Genomic DNA, 21,488 nt, shown 5'->3' with positions numbered 1-21,488 from the left:
GTTTATTTTTATAAACTGAAAATTACTGGGTGATAAAGTGTGTAGAACTTTAAGACTATATAAAGTCACAAGCTTAATGCAGAGAAAATCCAGAACACAAACATCTTCTGGCAAGGAAATAAAACACATCTAAAGAAACTCACTTGTTGAATCACTTGAATAACATGGGCAGAAGGTTCTCGGATCTAATTGAAGTCTCCACCCCCCCCACCTCAACCTGCTTGCAGGCTTTCTTTCATTCCCTACACCCTGAATATAAACAAAAACTTTTTCTTGGCATTTTTAAAATTATGTTATTTAAGATAGTCTCTATATGCTAAAAATTACTGGCTGATAAAGCATGCAGAATTTAAGAAGAATGTGCAAACCACAATGCTTAATCCAGCACATGGAGCTCCTGGCAAGAAAAGACTTCACAGTGAACTGATTACATCAATATCAAGAGAAACTCACTTGTTGAATTACTTGAATAGTAGGAGCATGAGCAAGAGCAGGAGGTTCTTGAGCTGACTGAAGTCTTCGTCCTCTACCTCGACCTGCTGGAGGCTTTCTTTCATTTACTATACTCTGAATATAAACAAAAATCAGTTTATTGTAGTTATATATGAAATATTTGGCTGAAATGTTAATGAAAAAGTAAAATAAAATAAAATTAAAAAACTAAAAATTATCAGAAAGTACAAATACACAATCAGTTTTTTAATACTGATATAAAAACTTGATTTTTTCTTATTTTACATTAGTCAACAGATTTATCTGAATGATGCTAATGTAACGTTATTGTAAATTTCTTATATAGGACCACAACATGGGAAACTTTGCCACAGTTAGTGGAATCACAGTTCAGCCTTGAAAACAGGGAACCTCATACTTCAGAGGCTTCTTTAAGTCTAAGGGCGAACCACAGCCTCAAAGGTCCAGTAATAGTCAGTCATCAGTTAATTATTTGAAAAAAATGTGATCAAAGCAATATGTAATAAGCTGGTGATGGTATAATATGCTTCAGTCATTACAAGGGCTGTATCAGGGAAGTGAATAATAAGTAAATAAAAAATTTAAACTGTTTATGTGATAATTTCAGGGGTATTGTCAACAAAAGTGATGAATATGAGCTACTGATCAGGTCTGCAGATGCTGATATAACAGGATTAACTGAGTCATGTCATCATGGCTCAGTTAATCCTAATGTGGAGGGGTATAATGAGATTCATTATGAAACATGCTGGCATTAGTATTTGCAAATGATGTAAGGAAGCAATCTTATATACAGCATCAGCTAAAAAAAACGACCCTGATATCATCTGTCTATCCCCCTAATAATTTGTATAATCCTTCCTAAAATTTATTCAAAATATCAACTTCCAAAACACCAATACAGATGCATATAGGAACAACTGGAAGGAATGGAGGGGAAGGGGGGGGGGTGTCTGATGAGAATCTGTCTGAACGTTGTAGATCCTATCTTAATTTTGGTACAACATCAGAACAGCATTGGACGTATGGTCAGAAATGGTTAGTTGCAAAGGAAAGATGAGACTAGAGATGCATTACAGACTGCATGATGATTATGATAAGAGCCCCCCCCCCACAGCAATTTCAATGGGCAATTAAGTGTGAGTGCCTTGTTATGAAAGAATTCATCTTACCACTCAGTACTGAAAATTGTGGATTAGTTAACTTGATCTATAAGGTAAATTTTTAAAATCAATTTGATTTGTCTGTGTCATCATATCAGAGAAAGAAGAAGGGCCGTGAATATCTTTGATCTGATAATCAGAAGCAATTTGGGTAATAATACAAATATGATGATAATTCGGGAATGGTTTTGCAGCAAGTGGTCAGTGTACTAAAGTGTATAATTACAAATGAGATACTGACAGTTACTGGGTATGGGTTTTAATTTCAAGAAAGGGAATTAATGTAGTCTAAGGAGCAATTCAATTCTATTAACTGGGATTAAATATATGAGGGAAAGTAAAGATGAATTACGGAAAACTTTCAAGATATTCATATTGAAACCACAAATGCATTCCTCCCACTAGGAATTTGGCTAATTTGACAGAGCAGAAGGTAACATGGGGCGATTACAGAGTGACTCATACACAGAGAAAACTTAGATTCATATAATAAATTGATGTGTAACAAAACCACAGATGGGGCTAGGCAGACAAAGTCTGAATATGAGAAACCATATTCAGACTGCCGAGAATGAGGACAAGGAATTTTATACATGTAAAACAGAAAGAAAAAGAGTTAATGAGATAGGATCTCTGCTTAATGGAAATGATAAAATCTGATAAACTGGGGGGGGGGTAGAGAATGAGCATCTGCTATTGAGGGATTTTTGAGATATATTATCATAATTTTAATACAAATTAAGAAATACCTAAATTTTAGAACTGTCTACTAGAGCAATGGTTTTCAAAGTGTGTTCATGACAACTTCCAGGTTCTGTCAAGAGATTCCAGAGGTTTTGCAGATTTTTAAAGATATTTAGGATTTTGTGCAAAATTCAGATTTGCAAAAGGTTTTGCAGTCAAAAAGTTTGGAAAAATGCTGATCTAGCTAACGAGCTGAATATATACTTTGTACTGATCTTCACAGTAGAATGTTAATTTTTGGGCTGGAGAATACTATGTTACATGTGGACATGTGTTGTGTTTGTTTGTTATTTGGTTTTTAGGAGCATTAGCAACTAAGGCCATATTGCTCCGGGGATATGCGGTGGTTATTCCCTGACCTTTCCGCATCCTCCGTATTTGGTGGTCTCGAACCCCGGTCTAATCAAGAAGCGTGTGCTATGCACTGCTGCTCCTGCCCACCTGGCTATGGAGGTGCCTGTGTCTTATGTAAGGCAGCACCTAAACATTAGTTCAACTCTGCCATGGTATACTGTAATGGATGCAGAATACTGTCCAGAAATGATTATGGTATTATGTTTGTGATGTAGTAGTAGTGGTGGTAGTAATGGAGGCATGTGATGCAAGAAAGCAAGTGTATGAGCTTATGTAGCATCAGCAAAAAAAAAAAAAATCTCACATCCATTCCCTCTAAACGTTTGTCCAGTTCTGCGATATGAGTACAAAATTCACTTTGAAAATGGCAAATGTAAACAATCTGACTTTCCATTTCTTTTTTCGGCATTGCAAGACATCTGTGCTGTATATCCAATCTCAATGACAGTTATTTTGTTATTTTGACAGTCCACTGTATCAAAACAAGTGACAAGGAAAAATACCACATACACTGGAGGAAAAATCAATTCCAGCAAATGCCAACAAATCCCACACCATTGGGAGTCCAAACTGTTGATACCAGCTAAAAATAATAAATAAATACAAATAAAATAGAAATTAAAAAAAAAAAAAGACAATCGGGAACAGTGAAAAGAGAAGTGAGATACGGCAAAACAAGCAGATTTATCGAGCAGTCATCACTTAACCTAGTTAGAGGGGTTGCAATCAAAAGTCTTGTCATTGGAGATAATCGGGAGGCATAGTCTGGTAGCCTTTGTTGTGCAGTAAAATTTTAGGTGGCCTTGGCCAGGACAAAATTGGGAGACACGTAGCAAAACAGAAGACTCAGTCGGGTTGATGCCAGAATTACACATACAGTCAATGATGATAAGTTCTGTACTAAGTAGAGTAAAAACACGAATGTTAATCAATATTAAGTTCTGTTTGAAGCAGGTAACTATATCAAAAGAGACTGCACCGAATTAAAAGGCAGATATCTTGACAATAAGGAAACCAGGTAGCTGGCACCATCTATTAAAGATTTCTTTGGCAAATTCTTGGAAGATTTTAAAAGTTTTCTTATTTGCAAATAATCATGTTCATATCCAAAAGCAAAGTGATGACAATAGTTGAGGTTTGTCGCCAAAGGTCTTTGTGGTCTAAAGACCCCTGGATTGCCAACAGGTGACAATCCAGGGGTTCTTAGATCCCAGCATTTCTGTTTTTCTATCTTTCAGTGAGCAGCTGGATCGACAGTAATATTTAGGAAGGTAATAGGTATCCATTTCCTAATATAATAAGAGAGACTGGAAATGGCTCTCTAAACTGTCTTTTGAATGAGAAGTACTAATTCCCCAGAATTACAGTGAGAAATAGCTTTAATATCATCTGAAGGAAAATCCTGTATCTGGATTATAGATTTTTCAGAGTTGTTCCAACAAATGTTACGAAGCGGATACCTGAAACAGGAATCCGCTCCCAACTATGAATGAGTAGGTTGTTAGTTACCAATGTAATGTCTATATTTGATTGACCCAAGGAGTTTAAAAAGTTGTAAGGCTGGCCTGGAAGGTTAACAACTGTCAGGTGATGGACAAAAATGAGACCTTCTAAAAGGCATTCTCTTGTATCTGTTGATTTTCTTTACCACAGAGAAGATTTAGAATTTGCATTCATTAAAATTAATAGCATGAAATTCCAATTATATGTAATGAAGATGACGAGCGATATCTGTAAATGGTGAGCAATACAGTGGAAATAATGTAAAATGAAAGCATGATAGTAGTAAAATTAATGCATATTGCACACAAAGACTGGAAACTGACTATACCAAGATTTTTATTGAAGATAATTATTGCAGACTTTGGATTTTCATGATTGGGTTGGTTATTCTTGAGGTCATGGGATAATTCCCTTGATAATGTCCCATGATTTTATCATGGGAATGAAATGACTCCTGTAGGCAAATTATATTAAAAGGCGATACATCTACTAAATGACAAACCACATCAGCCACCAAACTCCTGTTGGGCATTTAACTTTAGTAAAATGGAAATGGTTTTGTAAAGTATCACTTTGTGGTTTCTTACCTTTTAGAATGAATGATTTGCGACTATACAGTTTCTAAAGCTCATAAGTATTCTGAGCAAATGGTTCTGCAAATGGAATGCCTGCGATCCTTATTTTTGCATTTGCAATTTGAGGAGATGGGTGGGTCTCCCTTGTGAGGACATTCATTGAATATATCCCTTTGACAGGCACAATGCTTGCAAGTAGGCATCTCCTGTTTGCATGAGTTTGATGTGTGACCAACATCAGACAACAAAAACACTTTTCAATGACTGAAATCTTTAATCTTATGGGATGACCATCTGAAGTAAATTCGATCTAGTGAGGCAACAATGAAATGAAGCCGAGGAGTACCCAGTTTGAAGTTTTTGATCTAGCTTTTGTCTTAAAACGAAAACTAACTCCTTTACCCATTTCTTCTCTCGTGATAGCAAAGTCTTCTTTACTTAAATTATTGTGTATATAAAATATCAGGATTGTAGGATTTAGTTCTTTTGGCAGCCCAGCTGTTAGCCCAGTTTCAGAGAGATTTTAGGGAGGCAATAGAATTTAAGTCACCTTTTGAGTTTTTTTCAATGACAATTCCATCGTTTTTAATTATACGAAGTATCTTTATTTTTTACCTCCTTTAGGTCCTTTTTCGGTGTACTGATAACTTTATCTCTCACCTCCCTGTTAGTTGAAATGGTGTTATATCAAAAGCTCTAACTATACACAGATTTTGTACCTTTTTCTGGATGGTCATTTTAGGGAAAGTCAAACTTTCAGAGAACATCAATATGGTATCACCGTCAGTCTGCTCTGATACCATATCTGTACACATATAGTCCAGGGTTAGGGGGCTTTGTTATACTGAGAAATTTCGTATCTCCCGATAATCAGGCAGAACTAATTAACTACTAAATGGCTAATACAGTATCTTGGGATATTTAGGATAAATTACAAAACTATACTCATTTGGAACACAGTTTTTAATAAAAGAAGAGAAAAGAATCCCATTTTCCAGGGAGAAAGTGTGGGTGTACGAGGATTGTGAAACTTCTCGCCTTAACTTGCTGACATGTGCCTCTATGGGAGAGGAAGGTAAGCCGAAGCCACACTAGAGAGGATCACAGCAAGCATTGACTCGAAATGAACAAAATGGGAGGAAGGAAAGCAAGAGTCCCGGGGTTCTCACGCCAACAGAAGTGCTTAAAGGGGTTTTATTGCTCCAGTGGAGACAGCATACAGAGATGATTTTGTGGGATGATTACCAAACAAGTAATATAAAAAAAAATTTTTTAAAGTCAATTCCTACTTAGGTCAACAAAGAAAAATTTTATTTTAGTTACTTTTTATTAAATAATTACAATTAATATAAAATATGTATATACATATGACAGAATCACAATATTAAGTGGCAAAATAGAAAGCGAATTTCCTTGCAATTTTCCATTTGTGTTGGACTATTATTTTTATTCACGTTTCATTTTCCATTTTGTTCCCTCCTTGACTCAGACTAGAACCCAGAATGAAAAAAGAATCTGAAAAAGAAATTTTTTTCCAGCAATCTACACACTTCGCCACTGACAGTATTTATTCCTAAATTTATATCCTGCTAAATATCTTATATAAGAGAAATTTTTTTCTAACATATAAAACTAAAATTAATTAATTAAATTTAATTAATGAATTAATATTTGAAAAAACTGTATTAACATCAAGTTCATCCACTACAAGTTTAAAAAAATGTATTTGAACTTCAGTGGATGAATAACAAAAATTTATCAAAAAATTATTGATTTTCGCAAGAATTGAACTCGCATTCTTCACCTTCACGTGAAAAATACTGAAATCCTTGCATTTTACTGATTGAGCTACTGCCTGTTGATTTCAATTTTATTCCTAAATTTATATAAGAGAAATTTTTTTTCCCATATAAAACTAAAATTAATTAATTAAATTTAATTAATGAATTAATATTTGAAAAAACTGTATTAACATCAAGTGTCATCCACTACAAGTTTAAAAAAATTTATTTGAACTTGAGTGGATGAATAAAAAGTATTTTATTAACGACTGAAAATTTGAACAAGATATATAAATATATACAGGGTGTTTCAGTTAAACGTTTCAGAACTTCTAAGAGGGGTAGGGTACATCCTGACAACTCGAAATCATATAGCAATGTGGGGTCGGAAATGCTTTCCTGAAGCGGTGTTGTACACAGAAGCACCATAAAGAAAAGAGACCGTAAGTGAGAAATCGTTTTAATAATACATGAAAAGAAGCAAAAGGTACATGGATTAAAGTAAGTATTTGAAGTTTCTTCCACGGGCTGCAATGCATGCCTCACATCTCTGACGCATGGACATCCGAACATTCTGGAATACTCCAGGCAGCGTGTCCAGACACAGCAACCGGAGGATTATGCACCTCGTATTGCTTTCGCACAGTGGTACCATGGAAAATGTGCTACAAATTCCCTTTTTCCTGCTGAAGTGTTGTATTCCGATGAGGCATCCTTCACAAGGGAAGGAATTTTCAACACGCATAACGACCATATCTGGGCGGTCGAGAACCCGCATGCAATACGACGTCGTGCAGCACAGATTCGATTTTCGGTCAATGTATGGGCCGGTATTATGGGAGATCACCTCATCGGACCTTACCTGTTACCGTGTCGTCTAACCGGACCTATCTACTTGATCTTTCTGCAGCAAGTATTGCCACAACTTTTGAGAGATGAACAGATTTCTGCATCGACGCAACAGACAATGTGGTTCCAACACGATGGAGCCCCTGCCCATTATAGCGGAGATGTTCGTAACTACCTGGATGTCACATTTGGTCAACAGTGGATCGGACGTGGTGGTCCCGTGCGTTGGCCTGCTCGGTCACCCGACCTATCATGTCTTGATTTTTATTTCTGGGGTCATATGAAATCGCTAGTTTATGACACTCCTGTTGACAATGCTGAGGAGCTGGTTGCAAGAATCGCAGTAGCTGCCGAAGAAATTCGAAATTCGCCTGGAGTATTCCCGAATGTTCGGATGTCCATGCGTCGGAGATGTGAGGCGTGCATTGTAGCCCGTGGAAGAAACTTTGAACACTTACTTTAATCCATGTACCTTTTGCTTCTTTTCATGTATTATTAAAACGATTTCTCACTTACGGTCTCTTTTCTTTATGGTGCTTCTGTGTACAACACCGCTTCAGGAAAGCATTTCCGACCCCACATTGCTATATGATTTCGAGTTGTCAGGATGTACCCTCCCCCTCTTAGAAGTTCTGAAACGTTTAACTGAAACACCCTGTATAGGGAGAGTGTGAACTAATAGTAGGAATTGAAAAAAGTAATGCTGGAGAGCAAATTGGGCATTTTTGGTGATTCAGACTCTGACGAAGGATGCAATAACCAGAGAATATATAAAGGGGTTCAAAGGGTACCAGGGGAGAAATGGGAGAGAAGTGCCTTGAGTTGCAGAGAAGGAGAAACTGAAAGAACATCTCAGGGTCCAGAGAAGACAACGCACTAGTTGCCACTGGAGGGAAGGAACCTAATAACCTGCTCTAGAAGAAAGCAACTTAGCCTGGTAAGTAAACTGTTTCTTTTGTTTGAATGAAAATGTCTGAAACAGAATAATTAGATTAAACCAAATGCTTCTTTCCTATAAACTCAAAACTCTGCTATCTTAATAATGAATGGAAATAACTCTCATTGTCTGGGTTACACAGAAAGCTTTCAGCAAAATAATGTTAGAACAAGGAGTTAAGAGGGAGTAAGAACAGTCACATTAGGATAGTTGGAAGGTGACAAAACACCAAAAGTATTTTTGTTAATGTTAATGTGTATTGCGAACATTGTAGTTTATTAGCTAATAGTATTATGCCAAATAACAAAGCTAATGAGCGAACAGTTCCAGAGATGACAGAATATAGAATACTATAAAGATGCTTAATGCTATATCTTAACTCCAATTAAATTCATGCTATTATTATAAGCTTAAACCTGGAAGCAACGTATATCTTTACTTTTACATTAATAACCAGATAGGATGAAGTGTACTGTATACATGTTTTTCATTTAATAAATGTTACGTGTTATTTCATGTCTTCTCTCTGCCAATACACACAAACACACCAAAAGAAATAACTGGAAATAGGAAAAGGGTTATGCAAGGGTTGAGTAAACTAAACTGATTACTCAATCTAAAAACAATGCAAATCAATAGCTGCAGCGTTCAAGTGTCTAGAAACCCTTGCTTGCCAAGGGCTTCGATTTTGTCCTAACTAGACTATCATCTCACGCAGTATAGATACCACAGACGAAAACCCCAAAAAGAGGGCGACAAAATGCTTTCCGTGATCAGGACAAAAAATATAGAGCAGCAATAATTGTAGTTGCGACCAGTACAAAATTTTCAAAGTCATTAAAATAAAGGTTTAAAGCACATAAAGTAGAATTATATGAAGAGAAAAAAGAAATGATTTTTTTTTTAATGTAAACCCCAAACACGAGAGATATTAGAACCTATAGTACTTAGTACCGTGCTTGGGTTGGAGGTTGAGAAGATGAAAGAAGATATTTGTTGACATTGGACTTAACTTCTGTAGACTGTAATTTTCAGAAAACATGTATGAAGGAAGGTTGGTCCAGAAAACGGCAGTTGAATGAATAAACGAGGAAGATGAAAAGTTGGTTCTGTGAGTTTGAAGTTGGACAGTAAATGGATGTTGGCTGGTGGCTCAAGAAGCCTGAGAGAGGTTTTGGGGGCACAACCGCAAATGTGGAAACAATATTCCATGGCTGGGCCGATTTGCGATTTGTACAGAGTGAACAGCTGTTTGGAAGAAAAGTAACACCGAGAGCGAAAGAGAAAACCAAGTTTTTTAGATGCAGAGGAAGCAATATTTGTAATGTGCTTGTGCCAAGAGAGATTAGAAGTCAGGGTAATTCCCAAAAGAGATATATCATTTTGACTAGAAATCGGAGTGTCACCAAAGATAAGCATAGGAGCAGAAGAATCCTTTTTGCGAGATATAAGACAAGACTGAGTTTTAGAAGGATTGAAATCAACTAAGTTGTCTTTGCCCCACTGGAGAATCACCTGGAGATCGGCATTTAAGGAATTGGTATCAGATTTTCGAAAAGTTGAAACTGATTGAGCAAGGCAAGGTTTCTCAAAACGGAAAGTGGAATGCAATGTGCTATCATCGGCAAAACTATGGATATGATTTCCAGTCAATGGCAGGTCATTAATATACAAGAGGAAAAGAGTGGGGGAAAGAACTGAACCTTGGGGGATACCGGAATTAGTGGAGAAGTCAGAAGACAGAGCCATCTACCATCACCCTCAGTGAGCGATCAGAGAGAAAATTGGATAACCAATTACAAAAAAACAGTAGGCAAACCATAAGATGGAAGCTTGTTAAGAAGACCTTTATGCCAAACATGATCGAAAGCCTTTGAGATGTTGAGAGCAACTGCTTGAGTTTCACCGAACTTTTCCATTGAATTAGTCCATAAATGGGTAACATAAGCCAGAATATCACCAGTGGATCGACACTGGCGGAAACACTGACAATCGTAGATCAGACGGAAGGTTTCTAGGTAGTTTAAGAGTGTTGGCGGTTAATTGATTTCTCCAATACTTTAGAAAGAGTAGAAGTTGTTATGATGGTTGTTATTGTTATTTGGAGCATTAGCAACTAAGGCCATATTGCTCCAGGGATATGCAGTGGTCATTTCCTGACCTTTCCGCATCCTCCGTATTTGGTGGTCACGGGCTCGAACCCTGGTCTGATCAAGAAGCGTTGCTATGCACTGTTGCTCCTGCCCACCTGGCTAGGGAGGTGCCAGAAAGAGTAGAAGTAATTGCAATGGGACGATAATTGGATGGGAGGGATTTGTCACCCTTTTTTAGGAACTGGCTGGATATGAGCAAATTTCCAAGCAGAAGGGAAAACACCTTTGGAATAAGAAAGTGAAAAAAAGGTGGCAAAGAACTAGGAGTAAGTTCAGGAGCACAGGTTTTGAGAACAAGTGGAGAAATACCATCGGGACCTGGAGCTTTCTTAGCATGAAGATTTGTCAAAATCCTTCTGACATCCTTTTGACAGAAGACCACAGGAGGCATTTAATGGAGAGTGCTGGGAATGGTAGGAGGTGTTTTACCAAGATCATTAATACATGAGTTGGAAGAAAAATGGGATACTAGCAGGTCAGCTTTATCCTTGGCTGAAGTGACAACAGAATCATCTGGTTTTGACAGAGGTGGGGGCAGAGATGGGCAAAAGTTGCAGCCAATAGCTTTGGCAAGAGACCAGAATGCTCGGCTACCGTTAGGACAAGAAGCAAGTTTTCAACTCTTAGCCTGTTCAAACTCTAGTTTGGACTGATTAATAACTGCCTTACAATTGTTACGAGCTTTGGTGTAGACAGAAAATGAAACTGAAGAATTAGAAACAAGCCAATTACTATATGCAACGTTCTTCTCTTGAACAGCTTTAGCACATTTATTGGAAAACCAAGGTTTAGATAAAGGACAAGATTTTAAAGTGGAGTGTGGGATAAAGGATTCCATTCCTGCAAGAATAATCTCACTGACACGATCTGAGCAAACGTTGACATCAGAAGTTTTGAAACAGTAATCCGACCAAGGAAAAGAAGAAAAGAAATCTCGCAGGTCATCCCATTTTGCATTCTTGTAATGCCAAACAATACGAGGTTGGGAATAGCCATGAGATAAAGGCTCCATTGGAGAAGAGACAATCACCAAGTTGTGATCTGAAATGCCTAAAGAAGCTCTCACTTCGACCGTGTACTTAGAAGGGTTGATTGTGAGAAAAAGATCAAGTGTATTGGCTGTATGATTAGGATTGTCCGGTATTCTTGTAGGTAAATGAACAATCTGTGATAGGCCATTAGTAATTGCAAAAGTCTCAGCATCTCGACCTGCTGGGTCGGTGTGACTATAAAATGGAAGCCAGCTGGAGTTATGAACATTAAAATCACCAAGGAAAATTACCTCACTGTTAGGAAAGTTGGACTGGAGAAATTAAAGTTGCAAAGAGAGGAGGTCAAAGAACTCCAAGTGATTAACGGAGTTGGGAGAACGGTAGAGACAACAGATGAATTTGACACAATGAGGTAGAGAGATTTTAAGCCAGAGAAGAGTCCAAATTACCAAGTCTCTGACAGGGAATATCAGAACGGACATATGCACATGTACCACCTTTGAGGCGAAAGGAATCGTACAAGAAATACAACGATATTCAGGGGGTATAGAGAATTCCAAAGGGGAAATTTCACTCTGGAGGATTCTGAGAGGCCGGGAAGGCCACGAACGTCAGTTACGGAGGAAAACGTTACTGCTGTGAGGAAAATGCTTGACGAAAACAGGCGAGTGACCTACCAACAGATAGTGGATACTTTGGGCCTAAATGCACCAGCAATTCGTTCGATTCTGCAAGATCAGTTCGCATCAACTGACTGAAGAACAGATGACATGACGTGTGACTTGGTGCCGGGAGATGTTAAAAAAGTTTGATAAGGGACAATCTCGGTATGTGAACAACATCGTGACAGGTGACGAGACTTGGCTGTACTATTACGATCTGCCGACCAATGCTCAAAACAAAGTTTGGGTCTTTGATGATGACGACACACCCGTAATTGTCAGAAAATCCCGATCTGTAAAGAAGAAAATGATAGCTGTATTTTTCAAATCAAGTGGAATTGTGGAACGTGTCGTTTTGGACACGCTGAAGACAGTCACAGCTGAGTGGTATACCGAACAATGCCTGCCTAAAGTCATTGGATCTATGAAGAACCTGCGGCCAAAGTCAAGAATGGACACCTGGTACTTCCATCACGATAATGCTCCAGCTAACCGCGCCAAAGCCTGCACCGAATATTTGACCACGACAGGACTGAAACTTCTCGAGCACCCTCCTTACAGTCCAGACCTTGCTCCCTGTGACTTTGCACTGTTCCCGCATGTGAAAATGAAGCTAAAAGGGAGGCGGTTTTTCAGTGATGAGGACCTTCTACGGGCTTGGGACAACGAGTGTGCTTTACTCCCTAGTGAAACTTGGCAGAACTGGTTTAAAGAATGGTTTCGGAGGATGGAGAGGTGTATTGAATGTAGAGGAAATTACTTTGAAAAAATTAAATAAACAAAGCTGTATTGCAAAACTTTCCTAGTACCCTTTGTAATTTGGACAACTGAGATGAACAGTAGTTGAATCAACTGATAACCGAGATTCTGTCAGAAAAAGTACATGGGGTTTGGCAGACTGGAAGTGGAAATGGACATCGTTGAGATTAGAACTGAGACCATGTATATTTGTGAAATGAATTAGGAAGTGTTTGTGAGGTTTAGATCTTTTCGCAGATAAGCTTACTTTATTAGTTTGACAATTCATGGTGTATTCAATACTGAAAAAAATTGGGTGAGACATGCTGCATGAAGTAATGAAATTTTTTGATATGGCATACACATGGTAAGAATATATCTAGATCCTTGACATAATATGGCCTCGACAATGACCCCCGCATACACACTAATCGGACTCACTCCAGTCACCATCTGGCAAATTATGCAAGAGAATTATGCTGTATTATCTTGATTGCTATTTACTGATAATAATTAAGTAAAAATTAAATGCAACAAGGCATATCTTTAAGAGTATAATAATCTATATAATATTGGTGTAAAAACACCATAGACAACTCTTAAACAAAAAACTACATTAGTAGTGTGAAAATGAAACTGTGCTCTTCCTTCACGAGTTGACATGTATTGCACTACCTTGAATAAGTAATGCTTCACTAAAAGAGAAGACTATTGTTACTTATTCTCATATTCGATGAAAGGCCAACAAGTCTTGAAACGGTGCCGTCTGGGTGGTGGTGTTCACTGAGAATAAGTAACAATAGTCTTCTCTTTTAGTGAAGCGTTACGTATTCGAGGTAGTGCAATACATGGCAACTCATTGTGAAGGAAGAGCACAGTATGAGATACAGATAAAATGATGCCCTTCACACTATTAATGTAGTTTTTTTTGTTTAAGTGTTGTCTATGGTGTGTTTACACCAATATTATATAGATTACTGATAATAATATATTTTTAGTATTTATTATTTATATTATTTATTTATTATTACTATTACATATTAATAAGTGGCAACAATCTATGAATCAGCTCTGCTGTATTATTTAGCTCACAGTTACATGATCTTTTAAAGAAAAAAAAAAAAAATTGAAAGCAAATCGGAAGGCAAATTAAGAACTGTAAGTTCCAACAAGCTGCTGCTTGTCGCTAGTCTGGTCTTAGCATTTTTACTTTTGTGAGGCGATTTTTATTTTCTTTTTTTCTGATCTGATAATATATACAGGTAAGAGTTGTTGTATTGAAGTGTTATAGTGTTTTTGTCGGCTTAAGAATACTATTCTGAACATACAACCCTCCTGAATATGTAGTGCTGTTCGTCTAAATCATATTAGTAAACGTTTCTTTCTTTAATAAGATATTATGGTATTACATGCACACACATACAATCATTTTATTTGGATATAAGGGTTCAGTATAACACACAAAATGGAAGGAACGAACGGAAAGGGTCTAACTTACAGTTATCAGAACCGCTGTTTCCAACACAACCTGGATCGGGACTTAAACGTGTAAGGGCCAATCAAGCTCCATTTGCAGGTTTCATCAATTTAATACCAACGTTTTGTGGGTTGGAAGAAGAAATCCTGATTTTCCAGTTCTTGGAAACATTAGAAAAGATAGCTGAAATAGCAAACTAGACTGATAGAGAAAAATTGATAGTGATTAAATCAAATTTAAAGGGGTTAGCAGGGGAGTTTTCCTCACATTCGCTTGAGTTACGAGCAGAGAAAAATTACGAACACTTCAGTGCCTCCGTAGCCAGGTGGGCAGGAGCAGCAGTGCGTAGCACACGCTTCTTGATTAGACCGGGGTTCGAGCCCGTAACCACTAAATACGGAGAGGTCAAGGAATGACCACCACATATCCCCGGAGCAATATGGCCTTAGTTCCTAATGCTCCTAAAAACCAAATAACAACAACAAACGAACACTTCAAGGAAGCCTTTGTGAAGCATTTTGAGAGATCAATCCCTCTTATAACACAACTACAGCATTTGAGCACAGCTAAACAAGAATCAGTAGAATTGGTCATTCAGTTTGATTCACAGTTAAAGAATTTGTGTGGATGGCTTTTGAGACAGAAAATGAGACACCAAAAATATTTACGATATGGGATCAAACTCTTTTAGCTCAATTTTTAAACAGAATAAACATGAAGTTAAAGCGTTTAGTCCTAAGCCAGAATTCAGCCACCTTTCACCCACCAATGGAAGTCACGTCACACGAAGAGGTCAATGAAAATTTAATAAAAACTAATCAAAAAGTCACTATAAATGTAGCAAACAGTATCGTTGATAAGGATAAACAAGCAGTATTAACAAATAACATTGAGGTTTTTTTTTTTTTTTTTTTTGTTAGTTGTTGGCACATCAGCTTCTGTGGCCATAATGCACCTCCCAAGGTTTTTGCATTTTTACTGTGATCCAAGCTCAAGGCGGGATTCGAACCCGCGACCTTTGGGTTGCCAGACAGGCACTTTTACCCATATGGCTAGCCAGTCAGCATAACATTGAGGTAAATAGTCTGGAGAGACAACTGTCTTCTCTTAACGAACAATTTCAAAAATATGAGATCGAAACTGATTATCAGTTAGAAGCGATCCAAAATAATTTAAATAATTTGCACTGCCTATCTAATGAACAGGGAAGGCTAAGACTGGCCCCGTTTATGGCTCCTAAGGGAGAACTATTTATAAACAATGCAGGTGCAAGCAACCAGGGGAGATCTAATTAGGGTAGTCACAGCACGGGGCAAGCATTGTTTCAGGGACCAGAAAACAGGAAGAGGAGCGATTATTTTTCCAGGAGACCACGCTTTTTCATGTTGACTCAAGAGCCTTTTTATCGGTGGAGAACAGCAGCTAAAAATAACTACACCCCCGCTTCACAAGTTGGGAGGTCCTTTCATAGTAGGGTCAATAATCGCTTACAGTTAGCACAAATTCAAATACTTTTAATGAAAAACCTAGGGAAGTGTTGTATGATAATAATGCAGAACGTAGACAACCTAGGAGAATAAATCAGAGACAGATAAATCATATGGGGATCTCTTCACATTGGCAGTTTAATGATAGATCGAGTTGACAGCGAAAGTTTTCTAAACAGGGCATTAGAAAGAGTAGGGCAGAACAAGGTGTCTTTATAGCAGAAAATGATACTGATCTACCTTTGGTAGAGGGATTAATTCAAGGGAAAGATCAAAGTTTCTAATTGATAGTGGGGCTACAGTTACTCTGAATGGTGCGGAAATGTTTGATAAAATTAAACAAAAGGTCATCGAGGCAGAGTTCCTGACGTTACAGTATGTCGGATCGCAGGAAATGTAGTACCTCTAGATACAAAGATCACTGTAAAGTTAACTTTGGATGGGAAGTCATTCATAGTTGTAGATTGTAGACCATTTTGGGAACTATGTCTCAAGCTTCCTAAGATTGATACATCCCCTGAACCATTTTTGGAACACACTAAGCCAAAAGAGGTTTATAGAGAGCAGGAAGAGGATTGGTTTTATCCAATTGAGCCAACAACCGTAGTTCCCCGGTTACCTGTGTCTATTCCACTTGCATAGTTGCCAAACAGAGGTGTGAAAGGGCAATCAGTAGTGAAACAAGATCAACAGTCAGCTCCACATAGTGGAAGGAAAGAGAAAGGACACTGCCTACGCACCAGTATAACCTGCGCAGCAGAAGTCGAGAGCCTCAAGTCTCTGTACCACTCCCTAGGAACGATGAGGTGACAATAATTCCTCAATCACCGATTGGGCCAGTTATTCCAGAGGAAGTTCAAATTCCTGATGATGATGTGGAACAGAATATTTCTTCTGATAGAACAGATACTGAACCACAGTCTCAGCCAGTCCAGACCTGTTCAGAAGAGAGGACAGAGGCACCACTGCGTTCTGCAAATCCTGGAATATTGGAACGTTTCATTGAATGGGTCTGTTTGTTATTTGGTTTTTAGGAGCATTAGCAACTAAGGCCATATTGCTCCGGGAATATGCAGTGGTCATTCCCTTGACCTTTCCGCATCCTCCGTATTTGGTGGTGACGGGCTTGAACCTCGGTCTAATCAAGAAGCGTGTGCTACGCACTGCTGCTCCTTCCCACCTGGCTACGGAGGCACCGGTTGAATGGGTCATCCACCCAGACCCTAATCCCGAACACTACGAAGATAGGTCAAATCAGAATGCAGGTATGGGCACATATGATTATGTACTGTTTGTTGTTTGGTTTTTAGGAGCATTAGCAACTAAGGCCATATTGCTCCGGGAAATGCGGTGGTCATTCCCTGACCTTTCCGCATCCTCCGTATTTGGTGGTGACAGGCTCGAACCCCGGTCTAATCAAGAAGCGTGTGCTATGCACTGCTGCTCCTTCCCACCTGGCTACAGAGGCGCCGATTATGTACTGAAGTTTACGGACACCTTAAAATAAGATGAAAAGGAGAACGTAATAAATAAGCAACACATCTCTGTTGTGTAGCTCAAATATTTGCATACAGGCTTATGCTACACTCAGCAGGTTTTAAAGTAATGATTTGTATTTCTTATCGGTTGAAACTTCTCCCAAGAAAGAAGTGTATTTTAAGAAAAGTGGGAATACAATTTGTAAAGAGAATGCCTAGCAATGGCAAGTTTGAAAAAAAAAGGTGGGGAGGAATTGTGGTTGCTGCAAATACTCCTTTGTCCAAACAAAGGAGTATTTGCAGGATTATGCCTATTTGGGGGCTTGTCCTGAAATGTGAAGAGTGGATCAGCTTTGTTGGATTCTGTTTTGCTTTGTTTTGCGGGACGATTACCAAAAAAGGTAATGTTGGAGAGCAAATGAGTATTTTTGGTGATTCAGACTCTGTGACGTAGGATGCAATAACCAGAGAATATATAAAGGGGTTCAAAGGGTACCAGGGGAGAAATGGGAGAGAAGTGCCTTGAGTTGCAGAGAAGGAGAAACTGAAAGAACATCTCAGGGTCCAGAGAAGACAACGCCCTAGTTTCCACTGGAGGGAAGAAACCTAATAACCTGCTCTAGAAGAAAGCAACTTAGCCTGGTAAGTAAACTGTTTCTTTTGTTTGAATGAAAATGTCTGAAACAGAATAATTAGATTAAACCAAATGCTTCTTTCCTATAAACTCAAAACTGTTATCTTAATAATGAATGGAAATAACTCTCATTGTCTGGGTTACACAGAAAGCTTTCAGCAAAATAATGTTAGAACAAGGAGTTAAGAGGGAGTGAGAACAGTCACATTAGGATAGATGGAAGGTGACAAAACACCAAAAGTATTTTGCCTAAGGTTCTTCTGTTACCCCACCTTCTGCTTTATGTTAATGCATATTGGGAACATTGTAGTTTATTAGTTAATAGTATTATGCCAAATAACAAAGCTAATGAACTAACAGTTCCAGAGATGACAGAATACTATAAAGATGCTTAATAATGCGATATCTTAACCCTAATTAAATTCGTGCTGTTATTTTAAGCTTAAACCTGGAAGCAACGTATATCTTTACTTTTACATTAATAACCAGATAGGATGAAAGTGTACTGCATACATGTTTTTCATTTAATAAATGTTATGTGTTATTTCATGTCTCTTCTCTCTAGAAATAGGAAAAGGGTTATGCAAGGATTGAATAAAATAAAGTGATTATTCAATCTAAAAACATAACGCAAATCGATAGCTGCAGCGATCGAGTGTCTAGAAACCCTTGGTTGCCATGGGCTTAGATTTTTTCCTAACCAGACGATCATCTCAGGCAGTATAGATACCACAGAAGAAAACCCAAAAAGGGGTGACCGCTTCTTTGAAACAGAAGTTTCAAAGAAGTTTTTAATTCATCAATATGGATTTGTTGCAAGTACACTTTAACCTTAAGCCTTTCATTTTCTATCAAGAGAGTATTTACTAATTGCTCTGTTGATAGAAAATGCTCTGTTGATAGAAAATGAACAGAGCATTTACTAATTGCTCCAATCTGCACCATAATCTCAAAATCATTTCTGTAGCTTACTTGGTAATATTATCCTTGAAAATATAACTTTCCAATTCATTTCGAAGGAGGATGACTGCATCCTGAATGGGTAAGTCTGTTATTGATATAGTGGCTTTATTGGGTAGCTTTACCCAATAAAACTAAAGGTAAAGCTACCCAATAAGGCTTTATTGGGTAGCTTTACCCAACCTAATCTGTCCAATATGGACAGATTAGTATTATGTGTGACTGGTTCAGGGATTGATCCTTAACTGGCAATGAAGTTGTGTCCTCTTGAATATATCAGGTACCTAGTACAGGTTATAAAAGTAATTTCTCTCTTAGTTTTGAGCTTGTTAACTCAACACGCTGTGTAGCTTCCAGTTTATTCTTATTATTTTATATTTCCAAAGGATGGCAGTCATAGAGAAAGAGAGAGATTCTCCCCTATATCCCCCCCATATCCAATTCTAGTTCTGAAATGTCAGTTTTGGAGAAAATGTATGCTGGGGTAGAGACTTTTTACTGGTCTTTCATGTAGCTCTTGCGATTTAAGGATGCTATATCATTTATTTTCTTCCTTTGCTTTTTTGCGGGCCTTTTCCCACCTTTATATAAAGTAGCACTCAAGCAACATGAGTCTATGGATCCATTGTGAATGGTGCCCACTATCCAGGCAGTTCCATTGGTTGCTTATTTTGGGGCATGTTTTGCTAGCAAGAACTAGGATCCCTGGTTCCTATGTTTCACTGGTGGACCAATATGGACCAGTGTTTCACTGGTGAGATCTACTGGCAGCTCTTAGGATACCATGTGCACCCTGCCATGTTACATTTTTTCTTGGACAGAAATGGGATCTTCTAAGACGATAATGCACTGTGTCATAGGGCACAAGTGGTATGAGGAACACAGCGAAGATATCACCCACCTTAATAGGCCTGCAAATTCAACTGATCTCAATCCAACTGAAGACCTGTCAGATGTTTTTGAACAGAAAGTGAGACAGCATGGCTGCAGATCCCTACAGATGTCTTCAGATATCTTGTGGATTCAATTCTCAGGGAAATAGCAGCTGTTATATGTGCAAATGGTGTCCCAACATGGCATTAGATAGTTGGTAACAATTCAGGGATTACTCAGTGGTCCTTGAGGTTGTCACAGACATTCTCAGATATGCCAGACAAGCCGTACTTGCTACCCGAGAGTCTAAAACGCTGATGGAACTGATATTCAGGTGACACTCAAGTCAACTGGACCCAATTTCGGCAAAGTCCGGTCGGTCTGTGACAGCCAAAACCTCTGCTTGCACCTTCACGATGGTGGGACTATTAGTAATCCTGGTTATAACCCTAATGTGCAAGCACACTGTGGGTGACCACCCACACCACATGGAGGAATGCCACCCATCTGTGTTACTAGGCAATACTATGTGGTAGATGACTCTCATCAACAGGTGCAAAATCACCACTTTGCTTATTGGAGACTTGAAGTGGTGGTTTGTTGTTTGTTATTTGGTTTTTAGGAGCATTAGCAACTAAGTCCATATTGCTCCAGGGATATGTGGTGGTCATTCCCTGACCTTTCCGCATCCTCCGTATATGGTGGTCACAGGCTTGAACCCCAGTCTAATCAAGAAGTGTGTGCTATGCACTGCTGCTCCTGCCTACCTGGCTACGGAGGTGCCTTGAAGTGGTGGAACCCATGTTTAGTCTCCAGAGCTAAGTTGCAGTCAACACTTCCCCATCTCTTCCATCATGCAGAATGACTGATGTCTTTTGAGGTTATGATGGACATCATGGTGAGATCCAACCTTCCTTACATTTCAAAGGTACAGCTCTAAAACAGTGTTTGCAGGCTGGCCACTAGTTAGTACACCAGACTAAACCTATTGGTAACTCTCTGGGAAGCTTCCGGATCAGCTGGTGTATAATCTTGCTACCTCTACTCTGACAGATACTGACTGGAGGGAGTCAGAGTAGTGTGTATGCGTGGGGCATTGTCAAGGCCACATCATGTCAAGGAACTGGGTATATTCTTACCATGTGTACACCATATCCAAAATTTCATTACTTCATCCCACTTTTCTTACTATTGAATTGTCAAACTAACAGAGTTAGCTTATCTACGAAAAGATTTATACCTCGAAAACACTTCCTAGTCCATTTCACAAATACGTGCGGTCTCAGTTCTAATATCAACAATGTCCATTTCCACTTGCAGTGTGCCAACCCCATGTACTTTTTCTGGCAGAATCTCAGTTATCGGTTGATTCAACCACTGCTCATCTCAGTTGCCCAAATTATTCACTTTATGATTCCTTTCGTCGCAAAGGTGGTACTTATGCTTATGTCCATTCCGATATACCATGTCAGAGATTTGGTAATTTGGAATCCCCACTTTTCGACCTTAACTTACTCCTATTCTCTGCCGTCTTTTTTCACTTTCTTATTCCAAAGGTGTTTTTCCTCCTGCTTGGAAATTTGCTCATATCCAGCCAGTTCCTAAAAAGGGTGACAAATCCCTCCCATCCAATTATTGTCCCATTGCAATTACT

The 21,488-nt window shown here is 38.4% G+C and overlaps 1 protein-coding gene across 1 annotated transcript in view; it reads right to left on the bottom strand.

The window, feature by feature from the left end:
* Nucleotides 1-21,488, bottom strand: part of LOC150084780 (uncharacterized) — a 133,373-nt gene that overhangs the window by 46,165 nt on the left and 65,720 nt on the right. The window contains exon 5 of the mRNA XM_090376353.1: nt 454-567. Within this exon, the coding sequence (XP_090232479.1) occupies nt 454-567 (114 nt within the window). The remainder of the gene's footprint in view (nt 1-453; nt 568-21,488) is intronic.

Source organism: Mastigoproctus giganteus, chromosome 6 (genome assembly GCF_048544385.1).
Source record: "Mastigoproctus giganteus isolate SK-2022 chromosome 6, ASM4854438v1, whole genome shotgun sequence".
Taxonomy (NCBI): domain Eukaryota; kingdom Metazoa; phylum Arthropoda; class Arachnida; order Uropygi; family Thelyphonidae; genus Mastigoproctus; species Mastigoproctus giganteus.
This window is presented reverse-complemented; position numbering and strand designations above follow the sequence as displayed.